Consider the following 20,616-nt stretch of genomic DNA (forward strand, 5'->3'; position numbering starts at 1 on the left):
ACAGATGGCGTTTGCAGCAGTCCCTGTGTTATGGCAGTCTCACCTGCCTTGTTTCTCCTCATTTGGTTTGGTATTTCTTTGGATCACCTTTCCTTCTCTGCTTCTTTGCTCCATGAGATGTAGAAAAACGTCTGCACTGAAGGATGGCTCAGTCTCACACTGCGTCAGATAAACAGCAAGGCTAATTTCAGATTAAATCATGTGTCACTTTTTATCCAGGGAAAGCCAGCCCTGATAGCTCTAATGAGGCCAACAGAGGGACTGCTGGACACAAAGGACTTACTTAGAGGTTTCCATGTGAGGGTGTAATTAAGGGTAGTGCAAGTACAAGGCTGATAAAGGTGCAATTTCATTTTTTAAATGGCAATGTGATTACCAGAGCAATGACAGAAAGAAAGAAGGGGAGGGAGGAAGCCTGAAGCACGAGTTGGAACAGGAGGATCAGGATTCCTGGGTCCCTTTTGTTGCTTTCCTATTAAATCAGCGACTGAACTAAGGAGCACCATAGGCCACCCTTGGCCATTAATTACAGGTACCCTGAATGAAGTAGAGCCATTGGCCACTCCTGGCCATTAATTGTGGGTACCTGGAATGCAGGAGGGCAGTTGGCCACTCTTGGCTATTAATTACAAGTATCCTGAATGAAGTAGGGCTGTTGGCCACTCTTGGTCATTAATTACTGGTATCCTTGTATCTGTAAGGTTGAATGGCGAGAGCTGGATGGGGCTGGAGGTTGTGTGTGCTCCTCAGACACCAGCTCAGTCCCTTCTGTCCAGCCACCTTGCTATAAGGTCTGTTTGGTGGAGTAGAAGTTACCTCTATGCTTCCTAATGAATGAAATGAAGTGAGGCCAATGGCACGTGCTTTCTTCCTGGGTAGGAGATGAAAAGGTTGATGCAGTGTGACCTTCTTGCTTTTGAATCCACACCTGTGTGTAACTGCGGTGTAGTTTCCTGGATGCACCCTGTGAGGATCATGCTGCTGTCACCATCTCAGCTGATGGCCATATGTTGCATGCGTTGTACTTTGTGCTGCTGTTCCTATTCAGTTTCTCTCCAGAGCAGGTGTGGTGTTCTCTCCATTCTGGTTTGGAATTGAGTTTATCAAATGCTACAGAGTGGCTGACATTGCTGTGTCTTTGGGTCCCCTGTTAGGATGCTCTGGAAGGTCTTATTTCCAAGTGTGGATATTCAGGGCTTTTGGAAGACCAGATATATTTCATATTGAATGGAAAAAAAAAGCCAGTTGCAAGAAGCACCACACTTAAAACAATTTGGCCTCTTTCGGAGCTAGCTTTGTGTTACGTTCTCCTTTTGCTGTATGTAAGGAAATTACAGACTCCATTTGCTAAGCTGCAGGAGGCTAAATGATTGGTCTCACTTGCAAATGTTTTTCAAACCTATATCATGTGGCCTTCCCTACGTGCAAAGGCATGGACAGAAAATAAATGAATTTATAATGCGAAGGAAAGGTGGCTGACCTGGGTAAATCCAACCTATGATATTGTGCCAAAGATAAGAGCCTCGAGTCTGTGGTCATTTAGAGTTAGTATGATATATTTTCTTAAATGGCATTTTCTTGCATTGTGTCCATTCTGGGTGCCTCTTATTTTAACAGGAGCTGTAGTGCAGGTCTCTTATCTTATGGCAGGTGTAGTGCAGCACTGTAATTGTTTCCAGTGGCATTTGCTGCTGTCCCAGTGAATGAGAAGGCTGTGTCACAAGAGATCTATCTGGGATGTATTCCTCAGTACATTGCAGGGGACACTGACAGTGTGCATGTTTTAAAGCACAGCACAGCTGAGAGAGAGAGATGATTCAGGCCGCCGGGTTGGACTGCGACATGTATTATTCAGAGTGTTATGAGTGCTTTGTGTTTGAGGATGGGGAAAATCAGGACATTTGGGTAACCCTGTGACTTGACCTCAGGCTTCGTGCTATTCATCTGTGCAGAGGAAGACATTAAGACATTAGAAACATGTTCCAGAAGAGGAAGAAGGCTTCTGGGCAAAAGATATTTTGTATTTAGCCTAATTACTCAGAGCTAGCAAATGGTAAATGAGACCGGTGGTGTCAATAACATGTTAAATTAACCTAGGAAAGTTGTGTGACTACTTTTGAGGTGGGAATATTCTTTTTTTTTTTTTTTTTCTTTATCATGACACCTGTTGCTCATAGGTACAAATCAAACGAAGAGTATGTGTATGTGCGAGGCCGTGGAAGAGGGAAGTATGTATGTGAGGAGTGTGGAATACGCTGCAAGAAACCCAGCATGCTGAAGAAACACATTCGCACGCACACAGACGTCAGGCCATATGTCTGCAAGTACTGTAACTTTGCTTTTAAAACCAAAGGTAAGAGACAGTCAGCTCTTAGCAACTCTGCTCAGTGTATTGACTTCACGGGGTGCTTGTAAAGGGGAAGGGAAGGCCTTCCCAGGCCTGGAAAACCCCATGAGGCAGAGGGAGGGGGAAGAGGGAGTCTGAAATGGGCTGGAATTACCCAACGGGATCAGCCCTGAATCTGATGCACATCCCGAGTCTGCTCCATCCTCTTGGTGTTTCTTAAAGGAGAAAATTGGAAGCAAAACTTTGCTGCCAGGGATTTGTGAACAAAACCATCCCAGAATGAGGACGAGCTCCTGGGCAAGCACCTGGAGACAGGCGTTGGGTGGCTTTGTACGCTCGTGCTCTCAGGATTGGTATTTGCGCTGCACATTTTCATCCTTGGCAGTTGCATGCAACTTCAGCATTCTCTGCATCATATGAACAGACCTTTGCTCTAAAGACCTCCGTCCCAGGTCATCTAGTCATTAGTGACACACAGCCTCACTGCTTCCAGCTGTTCTTCACAAGCAGCCTCCATCATTGCCTCAGACCTTGTGCAAGGAGAACATGTCAGGAACATGCAAAACAGCATGTGAAAAAAAATGAAAGTCTGTTCCCATGGACTTTGGGGAAGGTTGTCAAAAGTGCCAAAAGGGCCCAAATCCTTTGATATCTCATAGTCTGGCACCACAGCTTTCACAGTTCTGCTCTCCATCTTTGGTTGTATCAAGTCTTGCAATAAAGATGTTGAGTTTGGTGTCTTGCTTATAGCTCGATGTAAGTACAAAATGCCCTTCATCTCTAGCTCCATCCTTGCAAACCTCAGAAAATTGCAGAGCTGGCAGAGTTGATTTCTCAATAATAGCATCCCAAAACCCCACTGTTACCCAAGAAAGATGCACAGCAAAGACAAGGGAGGAGGCCTGGGTGCTGCATGGGCTATGTCATGCCTGCTGGCCCAGAAGTGCCGTTGGTGGCCATGTCTGTTCCTCAGTGCTAAACAAGTGACCCTGCCACTGGGTGAGTCACTGGGGCCATGCCTGGGGCTGGAGGTTAAGTTGTGGGGAATTTCTGGGTAACAACGTGTTGGGAATCAGCAAGTGTATGTGGGCATGGGGAAGTGATACCATGTTTGAGGCCAAATTCTTGACAGACATATGCAGCAGATCCAAGCCATGGCTCTTCCTCTCCTTCCCCACCCGCAGCTCTCTCTGATCCATTTTCTTTCTCTTTCCCTTTGCTTTGGTTCCTTTGTTCCGAGGTTTTTCTTTGAGAGGTGAATCTGTTCAACCTCTCCCATCACTTCACCTTGCTTTCCATCATGCTTCCGTTAGGCCGTTGTTCAGAGTGATGAGATGAATCCATCCTTTCCACCATCTCTCTTGCTGCTTTGCTCTCCATCTCTGCTGCCTTGAAGCACACCGACAAATAGATGCTTGCCTCCAAAGGATTCCCCTTCTTCAGCTTACTGGGGAAGGCAGCATGGGAACGCTTCCTTCCAAAATCAATTTGCTCTGGGATTTCAATGCTAAACTGTCTATTTGCATATGGATGCATGAGGGGGGCAGAAGTTACTGGGATGAGCAATTTTAGGACAAAAGGTTGCATGATGGTAACTTGGAATTGCATGAACATGGCTCCTTGTTGGAAGGGGGTGGGGTGACAGTCAGAGTCCTGCAGGCATGCTCCTACTGCACATAACTTTGCAACCCTTGGATAAAATCTGTTTGCTTTGCTGATGGGAGCATAAGGACCTTTGAAACTATTATTGGAAAGCACGGTTAAAAAAATAATAATAATAAAAAAAAATCATCCTTGTGTGCTGATAACATCATCAATTAAAGCCCAGCTGCAGAATTGTTGCAGTTGGAGCCTGAAACAGAGGTCCGGTTTGCAGAACTAGAGGTTTCACAGCTCGTTTTGCAGATGTCTAGAAGAGGTTGGTTGGGGCCCTGACTCATTAGGATCCCCCTTCCTGGCGAGCAGTTTTGCAACCACAGTTAATTGCAGAATGGAGAAGCTGGAACTCTTTGCTACCAGATTGCACTTGCAAAAATATAAGTTGAGCTGAAGCTCTTTTAGAAATCAGCTTTCCAAGGTTAATTTTAGCGTTCAGTGTAAACTCAAGGGGAATATCTATGGGGCTGTCTTCATTTTGGCTGTGATAGATCTCTCCAGCATGATCTAATGCTCAAAGCTCTCAAGTAGCCTGGAAGCGGTTTAATGATTTTTTTATTGTTATAATTTTAATGAGGACCTTTATCTAGTTAAAATGTGCCCCAGTCCCCCTTGAAATTCCGTATTAATGTTCCAAGAGCTGGGAAAACTTTTTGCAAAAGAGCGAGCTTTCAGTATTTCCCACTGTTCACTAATTATGCTGTTTGTCTGCTTTTTGTGCATCTCTTCCATTGCAAGCAAAGCTGTTCCTCTGAGTTATGGAGCTGCAGGGAAATGTTTTATTATTTTTATTATTATTATTATTATTATTATTATTATTATTATTATTACTATTATTATTATTACTATTACTATTACTATTATTATTTTAAAGCAATTCCGTGAGATTATATATATATATATATTTATATACATATATATATTTCCTGTTCACTCAGTTGATGGAAACAGCAGCCTTGGAAATTTGGTTTGTAATTTGGTTTGACTTTCATTTCTGGATGAGATATCAACATGCCTCTTTAATGAGGTGTCTCTACCTTCACTCCGTAGCAGTGCTCTCCTATGAGGTTTGTTGCTATGGCCTCAGAGAGGTTGTTTAAAGCAGTTAAGCTGCTTCTTCATTGTTTCTTATTGGGAAGAAGGTGCAGTCCAGCAGTTTTCCCATTGGGATGGATAAGAAGCCACCAGCTGTCCCCGTGTCCCTGCCCTTTCTCTTCCATGGATGACCCAGAGCTGGGGCAATGCTGGCACTTGAATTTCCCACCCTGTGCACAGATTGTCCTCTCCCACAGCCGTTGTTTTGCTGTCAGGCTCACAGCACGTCTGGATTGCTTGATATTTCTTAAAATTTCTGGAAAAACCATGTGGAGCAGCAGACTTTATCCACGTCTTCATGCAGAGGTCAGAACGGACAGAGAGCTCTGCGTTCATGGGAGGAGTGTTGGCTGGAGATCCCCGTTTGACAGTCTGCTCCACTCCCAGCTCCCAGACGCCAGACTTCTCCATGTCCTCAGCCATAGCCCTTAATAAATTAGCTCTCAGTTCCTTAAATCAGCACACGACAGGCACTGGGGTTATTGAATGTGCTAATGTATTGAATGCGCTACCCCACAGCCCTTAAAGGCCAGGTTATTGCTGTTCAGTTTATTATTATTACTGCTGTACAGACTCAGCACTCTGCTAAGCTTCTCTGGAAACTCCAGAGCAGGTCCAACTGGTGGAATGTTCCACATGAATTAACTCAGCTAAAGCAGGGCAGAGCCACAGCCTCATTGCCAAGAATCCATGCACTGACACTGGGAACAGAGAAGAACCCATTGGTCCAAGCAGGAGGAGAAAGACTGAGAAAAGGGCAAAAAATAAAAATAAAATAAAAATATAAAAATGAAAGGAATGAAGGCTGAAAGTCAAATTCAAGTGAAATATTAGGCAGTTATTAAGATTCCATGGGAAATGTGCTAAATCTCTTGATTTCAAAGCCCAGCTTTGGTACCCTTCTGGAAGATCAGTTAGCATGGGCTGATGACATGCTCCAGAAGATGGCTGGGATTTCATAGCCTGTATCCATGCAGGATGGATGCTTGATTCTCTCCTTTAATCTTTTAAGTCAATATAAGAAAAATAACAACATAATTTAAAATAAATTTGAACCTTTTGCCCAAGAAATGATTCAAATTAGAGCTTTTCTTTGAGAGCCACATCATAGATTCTTAGAATTGTGGAATCACAGAATGGGCTGGGTTGGCAGGGATTTCAAGGATCACAAAGTTCCAATCCCCAAACATAGGCAGAGCCGCCAACCTCCATATTTCATATCAGACCAGGCTGCCCAGGGCCCCATCCAACCTGGCCTTGAACACCTCCAAGGATGGGACATCCACATCTTCTCTGGGCAGTCATCTCCATACAGAGACCTGTGCACTATTTAAGTCACACATAAACCCTATTTCAAGGGTTTATCTGGGATGAGGAGCATTGCCTATTGCTTATCCTCTGGGTAAGAATGTGTCTTAGATCAAAATGGGAGTTGCCATTGGTGGACTAGCTGTTGCTCTCCTTCCATACTATTTTAAAGGAAGGATATGAAAAGCAGTATCAGTATCACAGAGTTGCCTTGGATGCTGAGGTCACGTTGTTGGTTATTTGCTGGAATTTATTGTTGTTAAATTGTTCATGTTTAATAGGAGAAACAGAAATCACGGTGTGCATCTGATGTGGACAAGTTAATTTTTTCCACAAATCTTAATGTTTCCATCCCCTGATTTTCACTTTAACTCCACCACCTTTAAAATATTATAGTAGATGTTCTGACGAATTAATTTCCCTCTTTTAATTTAAATGGAAAATCACTTCTAGTCTCTCCTAAGCAGCTTTTGGAACAGCACAGTTTTAGCTTTCTCAAAACAACACAAGCATTTAAGCTGCTTTAAGTCCAGAATAAGACCTCACAACAGCAGAAGAGCTCAAGCAGCCAGCAGTGCATAGTTGTACGCAGGCGTAAGAGAGAGTCCATCCCTGTGCTGCTCCAGTGCAAGCGGTGCTCAGGGTGGGGGGAGGCACCATTTGCAGAGCTTCCCTAATTTCTTCTAATATAATCAATGGATTTCAAATCTGGGAGCTCCTTCTGAACCTTAGTAAGGATCACCCACTTGTTTAGGATTGGGGTTGACTGTTCCGCAGCCTAAACCCAGCTCCCCTCTCTGCTGGTTTCCTTCTTGTTCCTTCAGATATGTTTCCAGCCGTTTCCAAGGAAGCAATGTTATTATTATTATTTTGTTTTAAGCTAGGAACCAGCACTGAGCAAGGCAATAAGTAGCTGAACATTTCCTTTTAGGATCCATGTCCAGCTGTTACATGGGCAGAAGTGTCGATTTTACTGGAAACGTGCTGAAGTACATTTAATTAAAGGGTCCTAAAACACAAACTGTTGGAAGAACCCTGATAAGATAAACGTTATCCTCCTCCAAATTGCTCCCAAGATGATAACTTTGCTTCTTGCTTTAAAGCAGCTTCCGTGAAATGACGCAAACGGAGCTCAAATGGGAGTCCACCCCCTGAGCCTCCCTTCCCATGAAGGCAAGAAGCTTTCCCAACGTTGTGGGACTCTGTGTGTGTGTGCAGGGAAATGTCCCCACCTGGGGGGCTGCCACAGAGAGCTCTGCACCCTCTTCTTTCCCACTGGTGTGTTGGCATTGCCCATAGTAACCCAGCAAGGATGAATAAAGAGGGGAAGCAGAGTAGAAAGTAGTAGGATGGGAAAAGAAAGCAGTGCTTGCAATGAGCTGCTCTATGGGATTTGGCACACATTCACTTGCACTGGGATTTTTAGTGTTTTTTTCTTGTTTTAGTGCAGTTTTGCTCAAAGCATCACATCCCACTGAATAACTCATGCTTTGCCCTGACAAATCCAGATGTACGTATCACAGTGGATTTATGAGCTTGTCTGGGGTGGTGGACCTCCCCCAACCATGCTTCCCACTATTCCTGCGTTACCACAGCATAGCCAGCTCCCCCAGCTCCCACCAAGCTCTTGCTGGAATTTATTTACCATGTGTGCCAACCAGTCAGATACGTTGCTTTAGCACTGAGCAAAAATGGGTCATTTTTGGCAGCGAGATGCAATGCGTTGTGATGGACAGGCAGCAGCAGGGTTTGATTGCAGCAGGCTGAGTCAGATCGTCTTTTTGGTAGTTAGGTCCAAAATTAAATTCCAGCTCCATGAGGTCAAAATTTTGAACTCATCGGATACTTCTTGGCACAACAGCTTTTCATTTACAAAGAAGTGGCCATTCACTGGAACCAGAGGCATCCATGAGAATGCACTTTTGTCCTACTGAGTTGCTTTGGGCTCACAACAAAACTCCTAGTCCAAATCAGAGCTCTTAGCCAACATGGCTTCATCCTCACACCTGTGGGGTTAAGAGTATGTTGGCATGAAGTTTTAAAAACCCTCTTACTGGAGCTAAATCATTATAAACACCCTTTTGGAGCAAGAATCATATCCTCATCCTAGGTGAGTGCCAGATACATGAGGATATAGAGTCAGCCTTTGTCCCTCTTTCTTGGTCTTTCCTGTTGGAGCCATTCCATTTCATATAAAAAGGGCTAAATAAATAATTAGTGGGCTTGGTAGGTGGATGATTGTGGCACTCTTCTAAGCTGCAAGGGCATTACAGGACCGGCTTATTTATTTATGCTCACTGGAGCAGCACAAGAAGGTTTGGTGGGGGCTCCCCTATTGTCCCACCCAGCACTGGGACTGGGTTACTCTGTAATGCAGTAGACAACCTTTCATTTTTTTTCTTTCCTTTCCACCAATTTTCATTTTCCCCTTGAAAAGAGGTTCCCTGGTGGATAAGTAGGGTTAATAACTGTCTAATTAACCTGCCTGCAGTTTGGGAGTTAGGATTAGAGAGCTTTTCCCCAGCCATGTGCCTGTGGGTTATCCCAGCTCAGGGCAGCAGGGAGCATCCCACATCCCATAACCCCCTTGCAGGGGCTCCTCTCCCCCCCCCCAGCCCTAGGCAGCCTCATTAGTGTTTAGCAGGCTTGCTCATGGTGCCCAAAGCTGGTGCACAGGACTTAGGAGTACCTGTGGCTCTTGTTCTGGGAGCTGAGAGCTTATCCCTACTGCTGCTTTGCTGTGTGGCAGTCCACCAGAGCCATTCTGTGTAGTTGTAGGGATGTGCATCTGCATTGCTTCACACCACACAGCCTCACATGCATGTAATCTTGAGTAAGTACTAGCATGGATCAAACTGCCTAGCAGCCAACCCCAAGCTCACTCCCCAGCCCAACAAACTGCTCCTGAGCATGGAAATGGCATTTCCCAGCTGACTCCACTAATTACTGTTATCTAGAGTTGTATCCAGCTGTTCAGGCAGAGGCAGGAAAGGCTCCTTCCAGAGCGGGCTGCTTTTTATCCTCATTGCTGCCATCTGGAGTGCTCATTTTGGTAGCACTGCTCTGCCCCAGGCAAGGGTGAGAGGTGTTACCCACTGCACTGCACTGGGGAGCATCTTCCTTGTCAACTGTCCTCTGTTGCACCATCACTGACAGCAATTCAGGACCTTTCTTCCTCTCTAAAACCAGTGCATATCCCTGGTGGCTTATCAGGTGTTTAGCCTTGCAACGTGGGATACCTGCACTGGGTAGTGGGAATAGTCTGAGAATCTTCTTATCTGGTACAGAGCCCAATTATTAATATGTTACTAAAGAGTTTGCAAAAAAGAAAAAAAAAAAAAAAAGAAAAAAAAATCGTTTAAAAAAGCCATGTTGACCAAAATGTGTTCTCTGTTTGCTTTCAGGGAATCTGACTAAGCATATGAAGTCAAAAGCCCACAGCAAAAAATGTCAGGAGATGGGCGTGTTGGTATCTTCACTGGTGGATCTGGAAGCCGAAGAAGGTAAAATCATTTGCAGTCCTATATATATTACTTTTGCCTCTGAGAAAGGGTAGTTCCCATTTAAGTGGAAAATGTGGGATGGTTGGGCTCCTTCCAAGTTTACATGAGGCTGTAACCTCTCCCTGTGCTTCTGTTAGGAAGATCCTTAGGATCTAGAGCTGTAGTGCTGAGCATGAGCAGATGCTTGTGCTGCTGCCCTGATGGTCCTGCCAAGGAGATGCCCCTCTGCAATATGGAAAGGAACTCCAGGGAAAGATGTTTCCATCGGGATCATCTTGGAATTATAGAGTCATTAAGGTTGGAAAAGACCACTAAGATCATCTAGTCTAACCCAGTACCACCAGGCCTAGTAAACCCTGCTCCCAAGTGCCATATCTTTGAGGAAGCTGCCCATCTGACTGGCTGGATGACTCCAAAACACTCCAAATAACCAGTTCAGTCCCAGGGGACTTGGACTGACTGGAGCAAACCTGGTCAGTGTCTGGAGGTGCAGCTCCACTGCCCCACTACTGCATGCATCAATAAACCAGGATAGGGACAGCTGCTTCCCTCATCCCCAGGTCATTGCTATGTGTAGGATAAAGGTGAGCCACCCTCAAATGATTTGGATGTTTCTCAGCAGAGAAAAGAGCTGGCAGAATGAAAATAACATGATGCTTTGACATTTACTGGCATTATTCTGAATGCTTTACAAGATACATTTACCCTGTCTCACCTGCTCATTTCTTTCATCTGCTTCTGAGCGCGCACACAGTCTGTCCAAGGGTCTCTAACCCAGCAGCCTGTCTGTGCCATTAGTAGCACATGTGATTCTCTCATTTAGTAATTTCTGCCAAGCTTTATAGTGGATTGTGCAGCTGAATTCCCCTGAAATCACTCCAAAAAGCAGCCCTGCAGAGAGACTGGCCAACAGTGGGCAGAAGTGAGATGGCCATGAGCTCTTCTGCCTCCTTCAGAAGCGTTGAAGGAAAGGTGAGGAAGGTCTCCAGAAGAACATGGGGAAGTCTCACATGTCTGAGCCAGAAAAACAACTGTTTTACCCCAGTTATTGGAGGCTGTGGTCTGACAGCTGCAAAAGGTCAGGCTATTCCCATTCTTTCCCTCCCATCTCAACCCAAACCATCCAGGTTCCTCAGTCCCTGGGATCTGCTGTGCCGCAGCCCGACAATGGGTTAAAGTGAGCTCCATAAGGCATGCAGCACCACGGTTATTTTTATATAGTGAGCATCAGCTGAGTGAGTTCTGGAGTCGGTGCTGGGAGCCAGGGAATGTTAACTCGGCAGGAACAACAAACAGTGCTTATCACCCCGCTCCCCTGCCGAGGTTGAGCCCATCTGAGGCTTTGTTGGGAAAGGGGCTGGTTTGCGGGATGTGCCACTACCTTTGTAGGTAATTAAAAGTCATTAAGTGAGGTCCTCCTGTGTTGGCTTACATGCTTCGTCCCTGGGTTGTTTAGTTAAGCAGTCTTGGGGCCTTTTGCATGCAGTCATCCCAAAGTAAGATGCAGGTTCCTGGATGACCCTAGTTCAGGCCATATGTGCACCTCTCAAAAACTATCAAAGCATTGGCATCAGGGTGGCACGTTCAACTCGCCAGCCAGGATCTGGGTCTGGCACAGCACAGCTTCACCAGCCCAAGTCCCTATGGGTGTAGCAGCACTTCACCCTCAGGCCTGATTCAGGATGGATGCAGTCCTGGGTGGGCAGGGGATGAGGACATGGGAGAAACAAAGTGCTCTAATACACTTCCACTGGCATTTCCAGATATTCCCACAGTGCCTTTCCCATCCTCTGTATCTCCTTTGCCCCCCAGTTTACCTTCTTAAAGCCATCCCATTAATGTGCTACCGTGCTTGGAGGGGTGATTCTCTTCCTGTTGAAATTTATGAGCTCTTGGTTTTGGTCCAGCTCTTTAAAGCAACCTTTTGGCCAGACTGAGACACACTGTGCTTAGCTGTGGCCTTTCTGCAGGAAGACATGGCCAAAAGGGAACCTGACTGGGGATTCTGCAGGAGCTGCCCTAAAGGAAAGCTTTCTGTCCTCCATGACCCCCAGACCCTTCTCTGCAGGGCTGCTCTCAGTGAATTCTTCTCCCAGTTCTTTTCCCAGTTCATATAATCACAGAATGGCTTGAGTTAGAAGGGACCTCAAAGGTCATTTAGTTCCAATCCCTTTCCAAATTTTCCCATTCTTCTCCAAGTTCTTTTCCCAGTTCTTCCAGTTCTTCTCCCACACTGGCAGGGAAAGAGGAAGCAGGCTCCTGAAGTGTAGGAAAAAGGAAAAGGTCTTTTACAGTGAGGGTGGTGAGGCACCGGAACAGGTTGCCCATGGTGGATGCCCCATCACTGGAGGCTTGATCTGGGCAACCTCGTGGAGCTGTATCTTGTTTGTTGCAGGGGAGTTGGTCTAGATGACTTTTAAAGGTTCTTTCCAACTCTTAAGGATTCTATGATTTTAAGTGTTGACTGTGGGAGTCTGAAAAGTAGCTGTTGTCTTAAACCTTTTCATTATAGTCAATTAGAACTAATGAATCAATCAATGGAGCATCACTTCTGAAAACCTGTAGATCAGAAGTCCTATCAGTTCTGAGGACAGAGCTGTCAGGGCTGACTGTATGAGTCAGGGGGATGCTTTGTTCCTCATTTCCTTCAGCCATTCCCCACAGGCTTACCAAGGGACAATGTCAAATAGGGTCAGATGAGGAGGATGAGCTGTTCTCAGCCTTTGGCCTCACTCATAGAGTAAGAGTAAAGCTGTGAGCTCAACAGAACTGGCTGGAACCATCTGCTTGAGGATGTGATTTTTTAGCCATCATCAAGTCACTGGTTCCCAGTAGCACATGGATACCAATGGGGAGAGGTCCTATGGAGGGACAAGAGCCCACGAGCTCCAGGACAGGACTCCTCACATTGTTGCTGTTGGCTGCACAGCAGTTTGCTGGAATGCATTGCACTGTCTGGACTTCATTGCATTATGCAAGAAACCCGTGTAATTTTAGAATTACAAAAAATATACAGTCCCCGTTTCCTCCCATTGATGGAGACCATTCGTGTTTGTGTAAAGGGGGACCGTCTGCCAGGAAGGAATGCAGAAAGGTGAAAGCAGAAGGCACAGTGTCAGCGGAGCGTTTCCATTCTCTCCTCCCATCTTCTCTTTCACCTGGTTTAAAGCTAACACCAAACCCTTGCTGAAATTTCAAGTATTCAGGAGGCCCTTTGCTCCTAAATGCCAATCAAATCCGAAATAAAACAGCTGAGGAGAAGGTCAGAAAGTCATATTTGGTACTGTGATCGTTGGATGGGTGAGAAAAGAGCAGAGGAATGACAGAACAGCGAGTGAGGAATCAGAGATTGCAGCTGCATCGCGGCGTGGTGGTGGGTTGGAGATCGCCTTCCCATGTGGGCTCAGAGCAGAGCCTGCTGCTGAGGAGTTTAATTAAAGAAGTAGAAATGTGCCACAGCCCAGCTCAGGAAGAGTGCTATGCTCCCCTCTGGGGGCATATGGGGAGGGAACAGCCGTTCCTACAGCTCCCTGGATTATTTTCAGCTTGAGCCGTATTTCACTTGATTGTTTTTCTTTCTATTTAAGGGGCAGGGGAAAGAAGGGGGTGTGACTATAAAAGGAGATTGGAGCATAATTCTTCACTGTTGCATTGGTTTGGCTTGGTGCGACTGCACAAGACTTGTGCAATATTGGCGAGGGTAAGGCAGATGTAATGAAACAGCATGAAGAGCCCTACATGCCATCAGTGGGGCAGTTTTTCTCTCCGTGTTCTCCTGATGTGCCCTTGCTCCCCCCAGCCACTCGACAGAATGTTTTTCTGCTACAGAAATCCATGTCTGAGCTCCCTATGGAGCCGGCGAGGATCCTGCAGCACCGTCCCTTTGGGATGCCCCAGGGCTCACTGAGCTGTTCCCCCCTGTGGGAAATGCAAACAACACCCCAGCGCAGAGCTGGCTTCGCATTTCCCTCACCCTGTCCTTCTGACCTTGCTGTCTGTGAGACTGAGGCCAAAACAAGGAGACCACACAGGAGACGGCAGCAGGGCTGGGGCTGTCCGTCCGTCCCTACGCCTGTGGATGTCGACCCCACAGACCAGGACAGTGCTAGCTCATGGCTCTGGTAGTGAGCTGCATTCCCTTTCCAGGCAAGAAGAATGCACGGGAGAATGAGCCTGTTTGGAATAATATTTGTTCTGAAGTCAGCTCCTCTGGGAGTTTGCACATAACCCAGTGTTGGATCCTGGACCCAGCAAACCCCATCGTTATACAAGCATTGCACAATGCTCTTGGTGGAGTGCTGCTAAATACATGTCATGTTCCACTGATATCTGAGGTCTGCCAAATACATTGTGAGCATTTACCAGTAAGGCCCTGTTATTCAAAGTAAGCTGAATTAGGCATTTATCCACAGATCTGAGGGACTTCTCTCTGTGTGGCCACGTTCCTCCTGCAAGCCACCAGGTGTGGTCCAGCTCCACGCTGAATCCCTGGAGCCTCCTCTTGGCTCGTCCCACTGATGGCAGCCCTACATGGAAAACTTCGGCTTGGAGAGAGCAGCATCTTATGCTGACAGGGGCAGGGGGGAGAAGAAACCAGCAGTGCTGCAATTAGTGCAAGTGTCAAAGCAACATTTCCCTTGCACAGCTGGGGAGCAAGCGTGCCTCAGCAGCACTGCCCCCATCTCATTGGTGCCTGGCATTAGCATGGCTTGAGAAAGTGGTGTTTTATGGGCCCCTCCAGAGAAGTGGGGACTTCTGGAAAGCCTCCGTCAGTGTCATTTTGTTGAGCTATAGTGACATCCAGTGGCTGTTCCCAACGGACCTCTGCAGGCTGAGTTTTCGTGTATCGAGCCCTGCTGTACATCTGGCATTGGAAATTCAGGTTTTGTCTGTGCAGAGCAGAGGGTGAGCCAGCAGCTTGGTACTGATCTCTTAAAGCTTCTCCTGGCTCTTTGAGTAGAAGAGAGCTATTCTATGGGCTATGGGATGCTCTATGGGAGCATCTCTATTTTAATTTGCTTACCTAAATATTCCATGGTTTACAATCTCTTATTACTTAAGTATCCCAGATGTGTCTGCACTATAGCTAGATTTGATCAAAATAAGGGGAAACCCACTGAGATCCTTTCTTTTTTAATTAAGGCCCTGTCTTGCTAATATTTAAATGTCATATAAATTAGACAGGACAGCTGTTGGCTGCCTGTGTTTTGGCAGCTACAGATGTTATGTGGACACCACTGCAACAAACAGTGGTAGAAAGCACATCAAAGGATGATGGTGCTGCTGATCTCCATGTCTAGCAAGACCTTTCCTTGTGTTCCTGAAGGAGCAGAGGCTGTGTGATGGTGTACAGCAGTAGCAGGGGCTGATGGCACAGTGCTGTCAGAGCAATGGTTGGAACTATTGAGCAGAGCACCGGTAGGATCCCAATGGTGGGATTAATGGGTTCAAGGCAATGAAACCACCAGGGGGAGAGCTGTAACAGAGGACAAGGCTGGAGTGTAAGGCGACTAATGTAGGAAATAACTGGATCTTCCTTCCTCTTATCCCATGAGATCTTTGGAGCAAGTTTAGCACAAACCCACCCTCCGTGTGTCTTACACTTCTTGTTTTGTGTTTGTCTTGCAGGAACCAGTGAAGACCTATTCCAGGACTCTGAGGGGCGGGAGGGATCTGAGCCTATTGAGGAACACCAGTTTTCAGACCTAGAGGAATCTGACGATGATGACGACAATGAGGATGATGAAGATGAGGAGGAAGAGGAGAGCCAAGATGAACCACCTTTAAAGCTGCCGGAGGCCAAACAATCTACACCATTGATGCACTCTTCAGGTGGCTCTCCGGCTTCTCAAGAGGAAGGCACAGAAACAGCATCGTCCTTAGCCCAAGAAACTGCTTCCAGCAGCCAGAAAGTCGGTGAAGGCCAGCAGAGCTCCTCCTGCGGGCTGGAAACCAGGTGGTCAGCAGACAGCAGCGACATCGCTGTGTGCCACAGCATCCTGAGTCTCCACAGACCAGCTCTGACTTCCACCGAACAATTGGCTTCTGCTGAAAGAGAGTCTGTCACCAGGCCACCCATGTCCCTAGCCATGGAACTGTCAGCCTCAAAAGACACCTCCCCAAGGAAAAGGTGGTCTCCAAGCCAGGACTCCAGCAGAGCTGGCGGCAGCAGCAGACCAGTGCTAGCAAGAAAGCACCTGTTAACCAAAAATGAAACTTCACCCAAACGCTTTTCACCCACTGGGGAGATGTCTCCTTTGAGGTGCCTGTCCCCAGGGAGGGGGCTGTCCCCATGCCCACGTGTCTCTCCCAGGAGGGAGGCTTCCCCTCTGCGGTGCGCATCGCCAAGGCTCGAGCTGTCACCCAGCAGGCATCCATCCCCCAGGAGAGAGCTGTCCCCCAGAGCGTACCTTCCTCCAGAGGGAGAGGCCTCATCTCCCAGCAGAGAGATGCCATCGGGCAGGTATTTATCACTGAAGAAAACCTTGCCCCCAAGCTGCTCGGAGGCACCCAGGTACCCATCCCCTGGCAAAGAGGACATGCCTGGGACGAGCAGATCAGCAGCAGATGACAAAACTCAAAGCTCATATCAAGCCCAGCATGGAATATTATCTTCAATGCCTCTACCTCACAGGTTCTTTGGCAAAAATGTACAGCTCTATGAATCCAAGCTGGTAAGTCCAAGCACCCTCTTTCCCCTTGCTGTGGTGTGATTTTAATTGAGCGTTGCAATGCAGAAGTGCAAAGTGACTGTAAATGCATGCAGGGAAATGTGAGAGCGAGCAGCAAAGGGTTTGCACCTGTTGGTGTGCCCATCTCAGCTGAGGGGAAATAAAGTTGTCTCCTCTTCAACCCAATGCAGCTCTCCCTGACCCAACCCATTCTTTCTTTTCCTGCTGAGGCAAGCAGTAAGGATGTGTGCTTACTAAAACTTGTCAGAGTTTTGAAGAGATCTTTTCCCTGGGAGTTTCAGATCCATTTCTTAGATTTCACCAGCTAAAGTGAATCTCGACCTATTTTTCTATTGTCAGTGTCCTGAACCAGATTTGGGCTAGCCAGGCATCTCTCACACCTTGATGCCTTCTCCTGGGCTACATCCTCATGCAGCCCACTGTTAGATTAACTGCTGAGGAATGTTAGTTTGGACATCTCTGCTTTTATTTTGCCTCTCCAGCATAGAGAGGATCTTCTCACTGCATCCAGAATATCATTTAATCTCTCTGTTGGACGTATCACGTCCTATGGGTAAAGGAAAATTGCCTGTTCCTCCCACTGATGCAGGCAAATTAGACATTGGGTCTGGTGGAGCACTGAGAGAGCTCCCATTCCTGCTGAGATGCCTGGCTCTCCTTTAATGTGTGCTGATGAACATCAGATCCAGCCCCAGAGGACCCATCACACAGATGCTGACTCAGGTGTTCCCGAAAAAGCCCCATTGCACCATTTGCCTTTCTGTCATGTCCACAACAGTGACTCATCTCTTGGTGCTGCCTCCCTCCTGTTTCCCTCTATGAGTGTTTGCCTTAGTTTCCCAGAGACCATCAATTATTTTAGGCCCAAAGTTTTGTCCACTTGAATGCTACTTCCCTTACTTCTCAACTGCCTTTTGGGGTGAACCTCAGGGCTGTGAAAACCCCATTCCTTCTGCTCTGAAACATCTGTTGGGAAAACTATCCATTATTACCCTTTTACTTACACTAACTTACCCTTCTTCTCATTGTCCTGCTTCTTTCAGAGCTGGTTTCATCAGATCCCCAAAGGGACCCCTGTGCTCCAAACTAGTGTCCTTTGTGGGAATGGTTAGCTGGGGCATCAGGCTTTTGTCCAGATCTGTGCCTCAGGTCTCACTGCAGCTGTTCCTCTTCCCAAAGGCTCCTGCAACAGGTCATCTCTCCCCTTGGTGGCTGTTGCACCAGGGGGATTTGCTTGGGATTTCCCAGCATCCCTACAGCAGTTCTGTCAATACTTTGTGTGGATATGTGTCACTGAGCAGGCATTGGGACTGATACGTGCTGACTAACTCATTGCTACCTACTGTGGCTCTAGTTTTCTTTCTTCCTTTCTCTTTTGCTGCCTTCCTCTGCTGCCTTATCACAGACATCCAGCTTGCAGGTCAGACAGTTTTCCATAGCTCCACAAACGATTCCTCCAGTGAATCCTCAAATCCCGTAACTCCATCTTTACAGAAAATTTATTTCATTTTCTGTTGCTTCATCTGCCTGGGAGTCCTGTTTAGGGGTTTAGTTATAACCACATCAACTAATTAATCCATTTCTGTTTAGCCACATATCTCTCCATGATGTACATTAGAAAACTATGTGAAGCACCGGTTAGAGGAAAAGGTAAATTGGTTAGGGTGCTAACCTTGATTTCTGCAGACCACACCATGAGGGTGGTGGTGGGGACCATTGATGGGAGTCCTTTGTGCCAGACTGGAGTTAATGCTCTCAGTGCAAAATAACCTTGCAATTAACAGCTGTGAGGACGTAACACTGTTTCAAGGAAATACATTAAAAATGGATAGCAATGCTTTTGGGCACTGATGTAATCAATGTACTGATGGAATGTAAGGATGCAGGGAGTGTTAACATCTTCTGATGGGATTCTGGAGGTGACTGGTAACAACTGAACTCCTGGGCCTGTGCCCCAACAGACTGTGTGCCCGCAGAAAGCAAACACTGTGGGTTGTCTTGCTCCTTATCTTAAGGGTTTGGGAGCCCAAACCATCCTGGATGGATTGATCACTCTCCAAATTAGAATACAATGTGCACAGAATCAATCCTTGTAATGATCATTAATGATGCTAGTGCTGTACCTTATGCGTTGCTCTGATTCAGCCGTTTCTTTTTCCCCATCTGGTGCAGAAGATAGAACCCAGGAGCCCACCACGCTCACCCGGCACCATGCAGCCCATCTGCTTCAGACCCTTGCAGGCACCTCACGAACTTCACGCCCACAGCCGAGGAGAAGAGAATGTCTTCAGCCACCTCCCACTGCACTCGCAGCAGCTCGCAAGGACCCCGTACCCCATGATTCCCATTGGGGGCATCCAGATGGTCCAGGCCAGGCCAAGCACCCACCCCAGCCTGGTGCCCAGCTCCGTAATGTCCCTGCCAGGGGGACACTTTTCACCTGGCGGCAGTAGCTTCGAGGAGCCATGGGTGCCACGGGAGCCTTCATCTGCATCTGTCTCCCCAGTGGCAAAAGTTTCCAAATACGCGCTGTCCCCAGAGCCTACAAGCAGCGAGTGCTTGGAGGAGAAGATGAGGACTAGAGAGCTTAAGCAAAAGCCAGACCCGGAGGAATACAGGGTAAAAGTGTTTGCTGAGCCCAGCCCCGCAGAGCAACCGGGCCGCTCAGCATCCCCAGCCGACCCCAGCACCACCCGCCAGCCCTCTCCAAAGCCTTCGACGAGCGGGGATGACCCCTTGACTAAGCCGGGCAAGAAGCAATGTGGCAGCTCGAGCAGCCCTTTGGAATCACCACACTGCACTTTCACCTCCGAGCTCCCATCCCCGCCGCCGCCCAGCAGCCCTCAACCCTCCAGAGAGCCCTGCAGAGCCCCCAGGAGTCCCCACACAGAGCCCACAGGCGTAGGTCACGTTCAGACAGAGGCGGATGACAGCACGGGCAGTGCTTAAGGCCCCGCCGTCTGTTCCACCTTTAGGCTTCCTATGTAAAATCAACAGACATTTTCAACACTATTTCCTTTAGTATAATCATCGCTATACGAAGCACTCTAGTGAATGACCAAACCCATGGAAGTTTCCTGGTTTTCTTTGTCCCGGTCTGGTATTATCTCCACATGTATGCAGTTACTTGTGCCTTTTTCTATACCTTTTGTTGCTTGAAATGTACAAAAATGTTTGAGGCTGTGAATATTTTTTTAGAGTTTTTTGGAAAGGGGTTTGTTAGACCTTGTCTTTTTTTGCCATTGAGGTGTGTGTTCTTATGGGCCTGAGAGATGCAGAAAGGAAAGGGTTAAGCATTTTAAGAGGAAGAAGATGCACTGAAAACAAAAACAAAAAAAAAGAAAAACTTTTTTTTTTATATATTGATTCAATGATTAAAAAGAAAACCAAACCCTCGCTCCTGTGTACAGAAGTTTATGATTCGTATTTATTACATGCTTTATTTAATTCTCGCAAAGTGCTTGTTGGGTTTTTCTTTTTCTCGCATCCTGTTGCCTATGGTTGTGCTTTAAACACTTGAGACTGCTTTACATTTGAGAAACGTGTTTACCCTGAACTTGTAAATGAAGCTAGCACTTCCTCAAGGAGGAGGGGGGTGGGGAGGGGGCTGTTTGCAGCGAAATTGTCGCTCCAAGAGAAAAGCTCATCATGAACATCTCTCCCTCCTGCAGAACATCAAAGCACTTTTTTTTTTTTAAGTTAAAAAAAAAAAAAAAAAAAGAAGAAGAAGAAAAAAAAAAGATAAAAAAAAAGGGACACACACACACAAAACAAGATATAAATTCTTCTTCAAAAGATTTACCTGCAAGAAGGTAGGAATGTATCGAATGTAGCCCAGTCTTGGGCTTCATCCCTCCATCCCCATCGCTGGGTCTGGAGCCCTCTCCATGGTCCTGGAGCCCCTCTACCCCTGGCTCTAAGGGAGGTTCTCATTCTGCAGCCATTTCTCCTCCCTGGCTTTTAGGTGGTGGATGAGTTGCTCCATCCCATCCCGTGGGTTTGCTCCTTGAGTTTT

The 20,616-nt window shown here is 46.8% G+C and overlaps 1 protein-coding gene across 10 annotated transcripts in view; it reads left to right on the forward strand.

The window, feature by feature from the left end:
- Positions 1-20,058, forward strand: part of HIVEP3 (HIVEP zinc finger 3) — a 201,018-nt gene extending 180,960 nt beyond the window's left edge. For 8 of the 10 annotated variants that reach the window (XM_085518036.1, XM_085518038.1, XM_085518035.1 and 5 more), the window contains 4 exons: positions 2,178-2,353; positions 9,811-9,909; positions 15,538-16,583; positions 18,774-20,058. In XM_085518036.1, the coding sequence (XP_085374162.1) occupies positions 2,178-2,353; positions 9,811-9,909; positions 15,538-16,583; positions 18,774-19,550 (2,098 nt within the window). In that variant the 3' untranslated portion in view covers positions 19,551-20,058. Of the gene's footprint in view, positions 1-2,177; positions 2,354-9,810; positions 9,910-15,537; positions 16,584-18,773 lie in introns of those variants that run through there. The other 2 variants (XR_014935135.1, XR_014935136.1) reach the window with 2 other exon arrangements.
- The last annotated feature ends 558 nt before the right edge of the window (positions 20,059-20,616 follow it).

This window comes from Coturnix japonica, chromosome 17, assembly GCF_054131305.1.
Source record: "Coturnix japonica strain WE chromosome 17, WE-NBRP24, whole genome shotgun sequence".
NCBI lineage: Eukaryota > Metazoa > Chordata > Aves > Galliformes > Phasianidae > Coturnix > Coturnix japonica.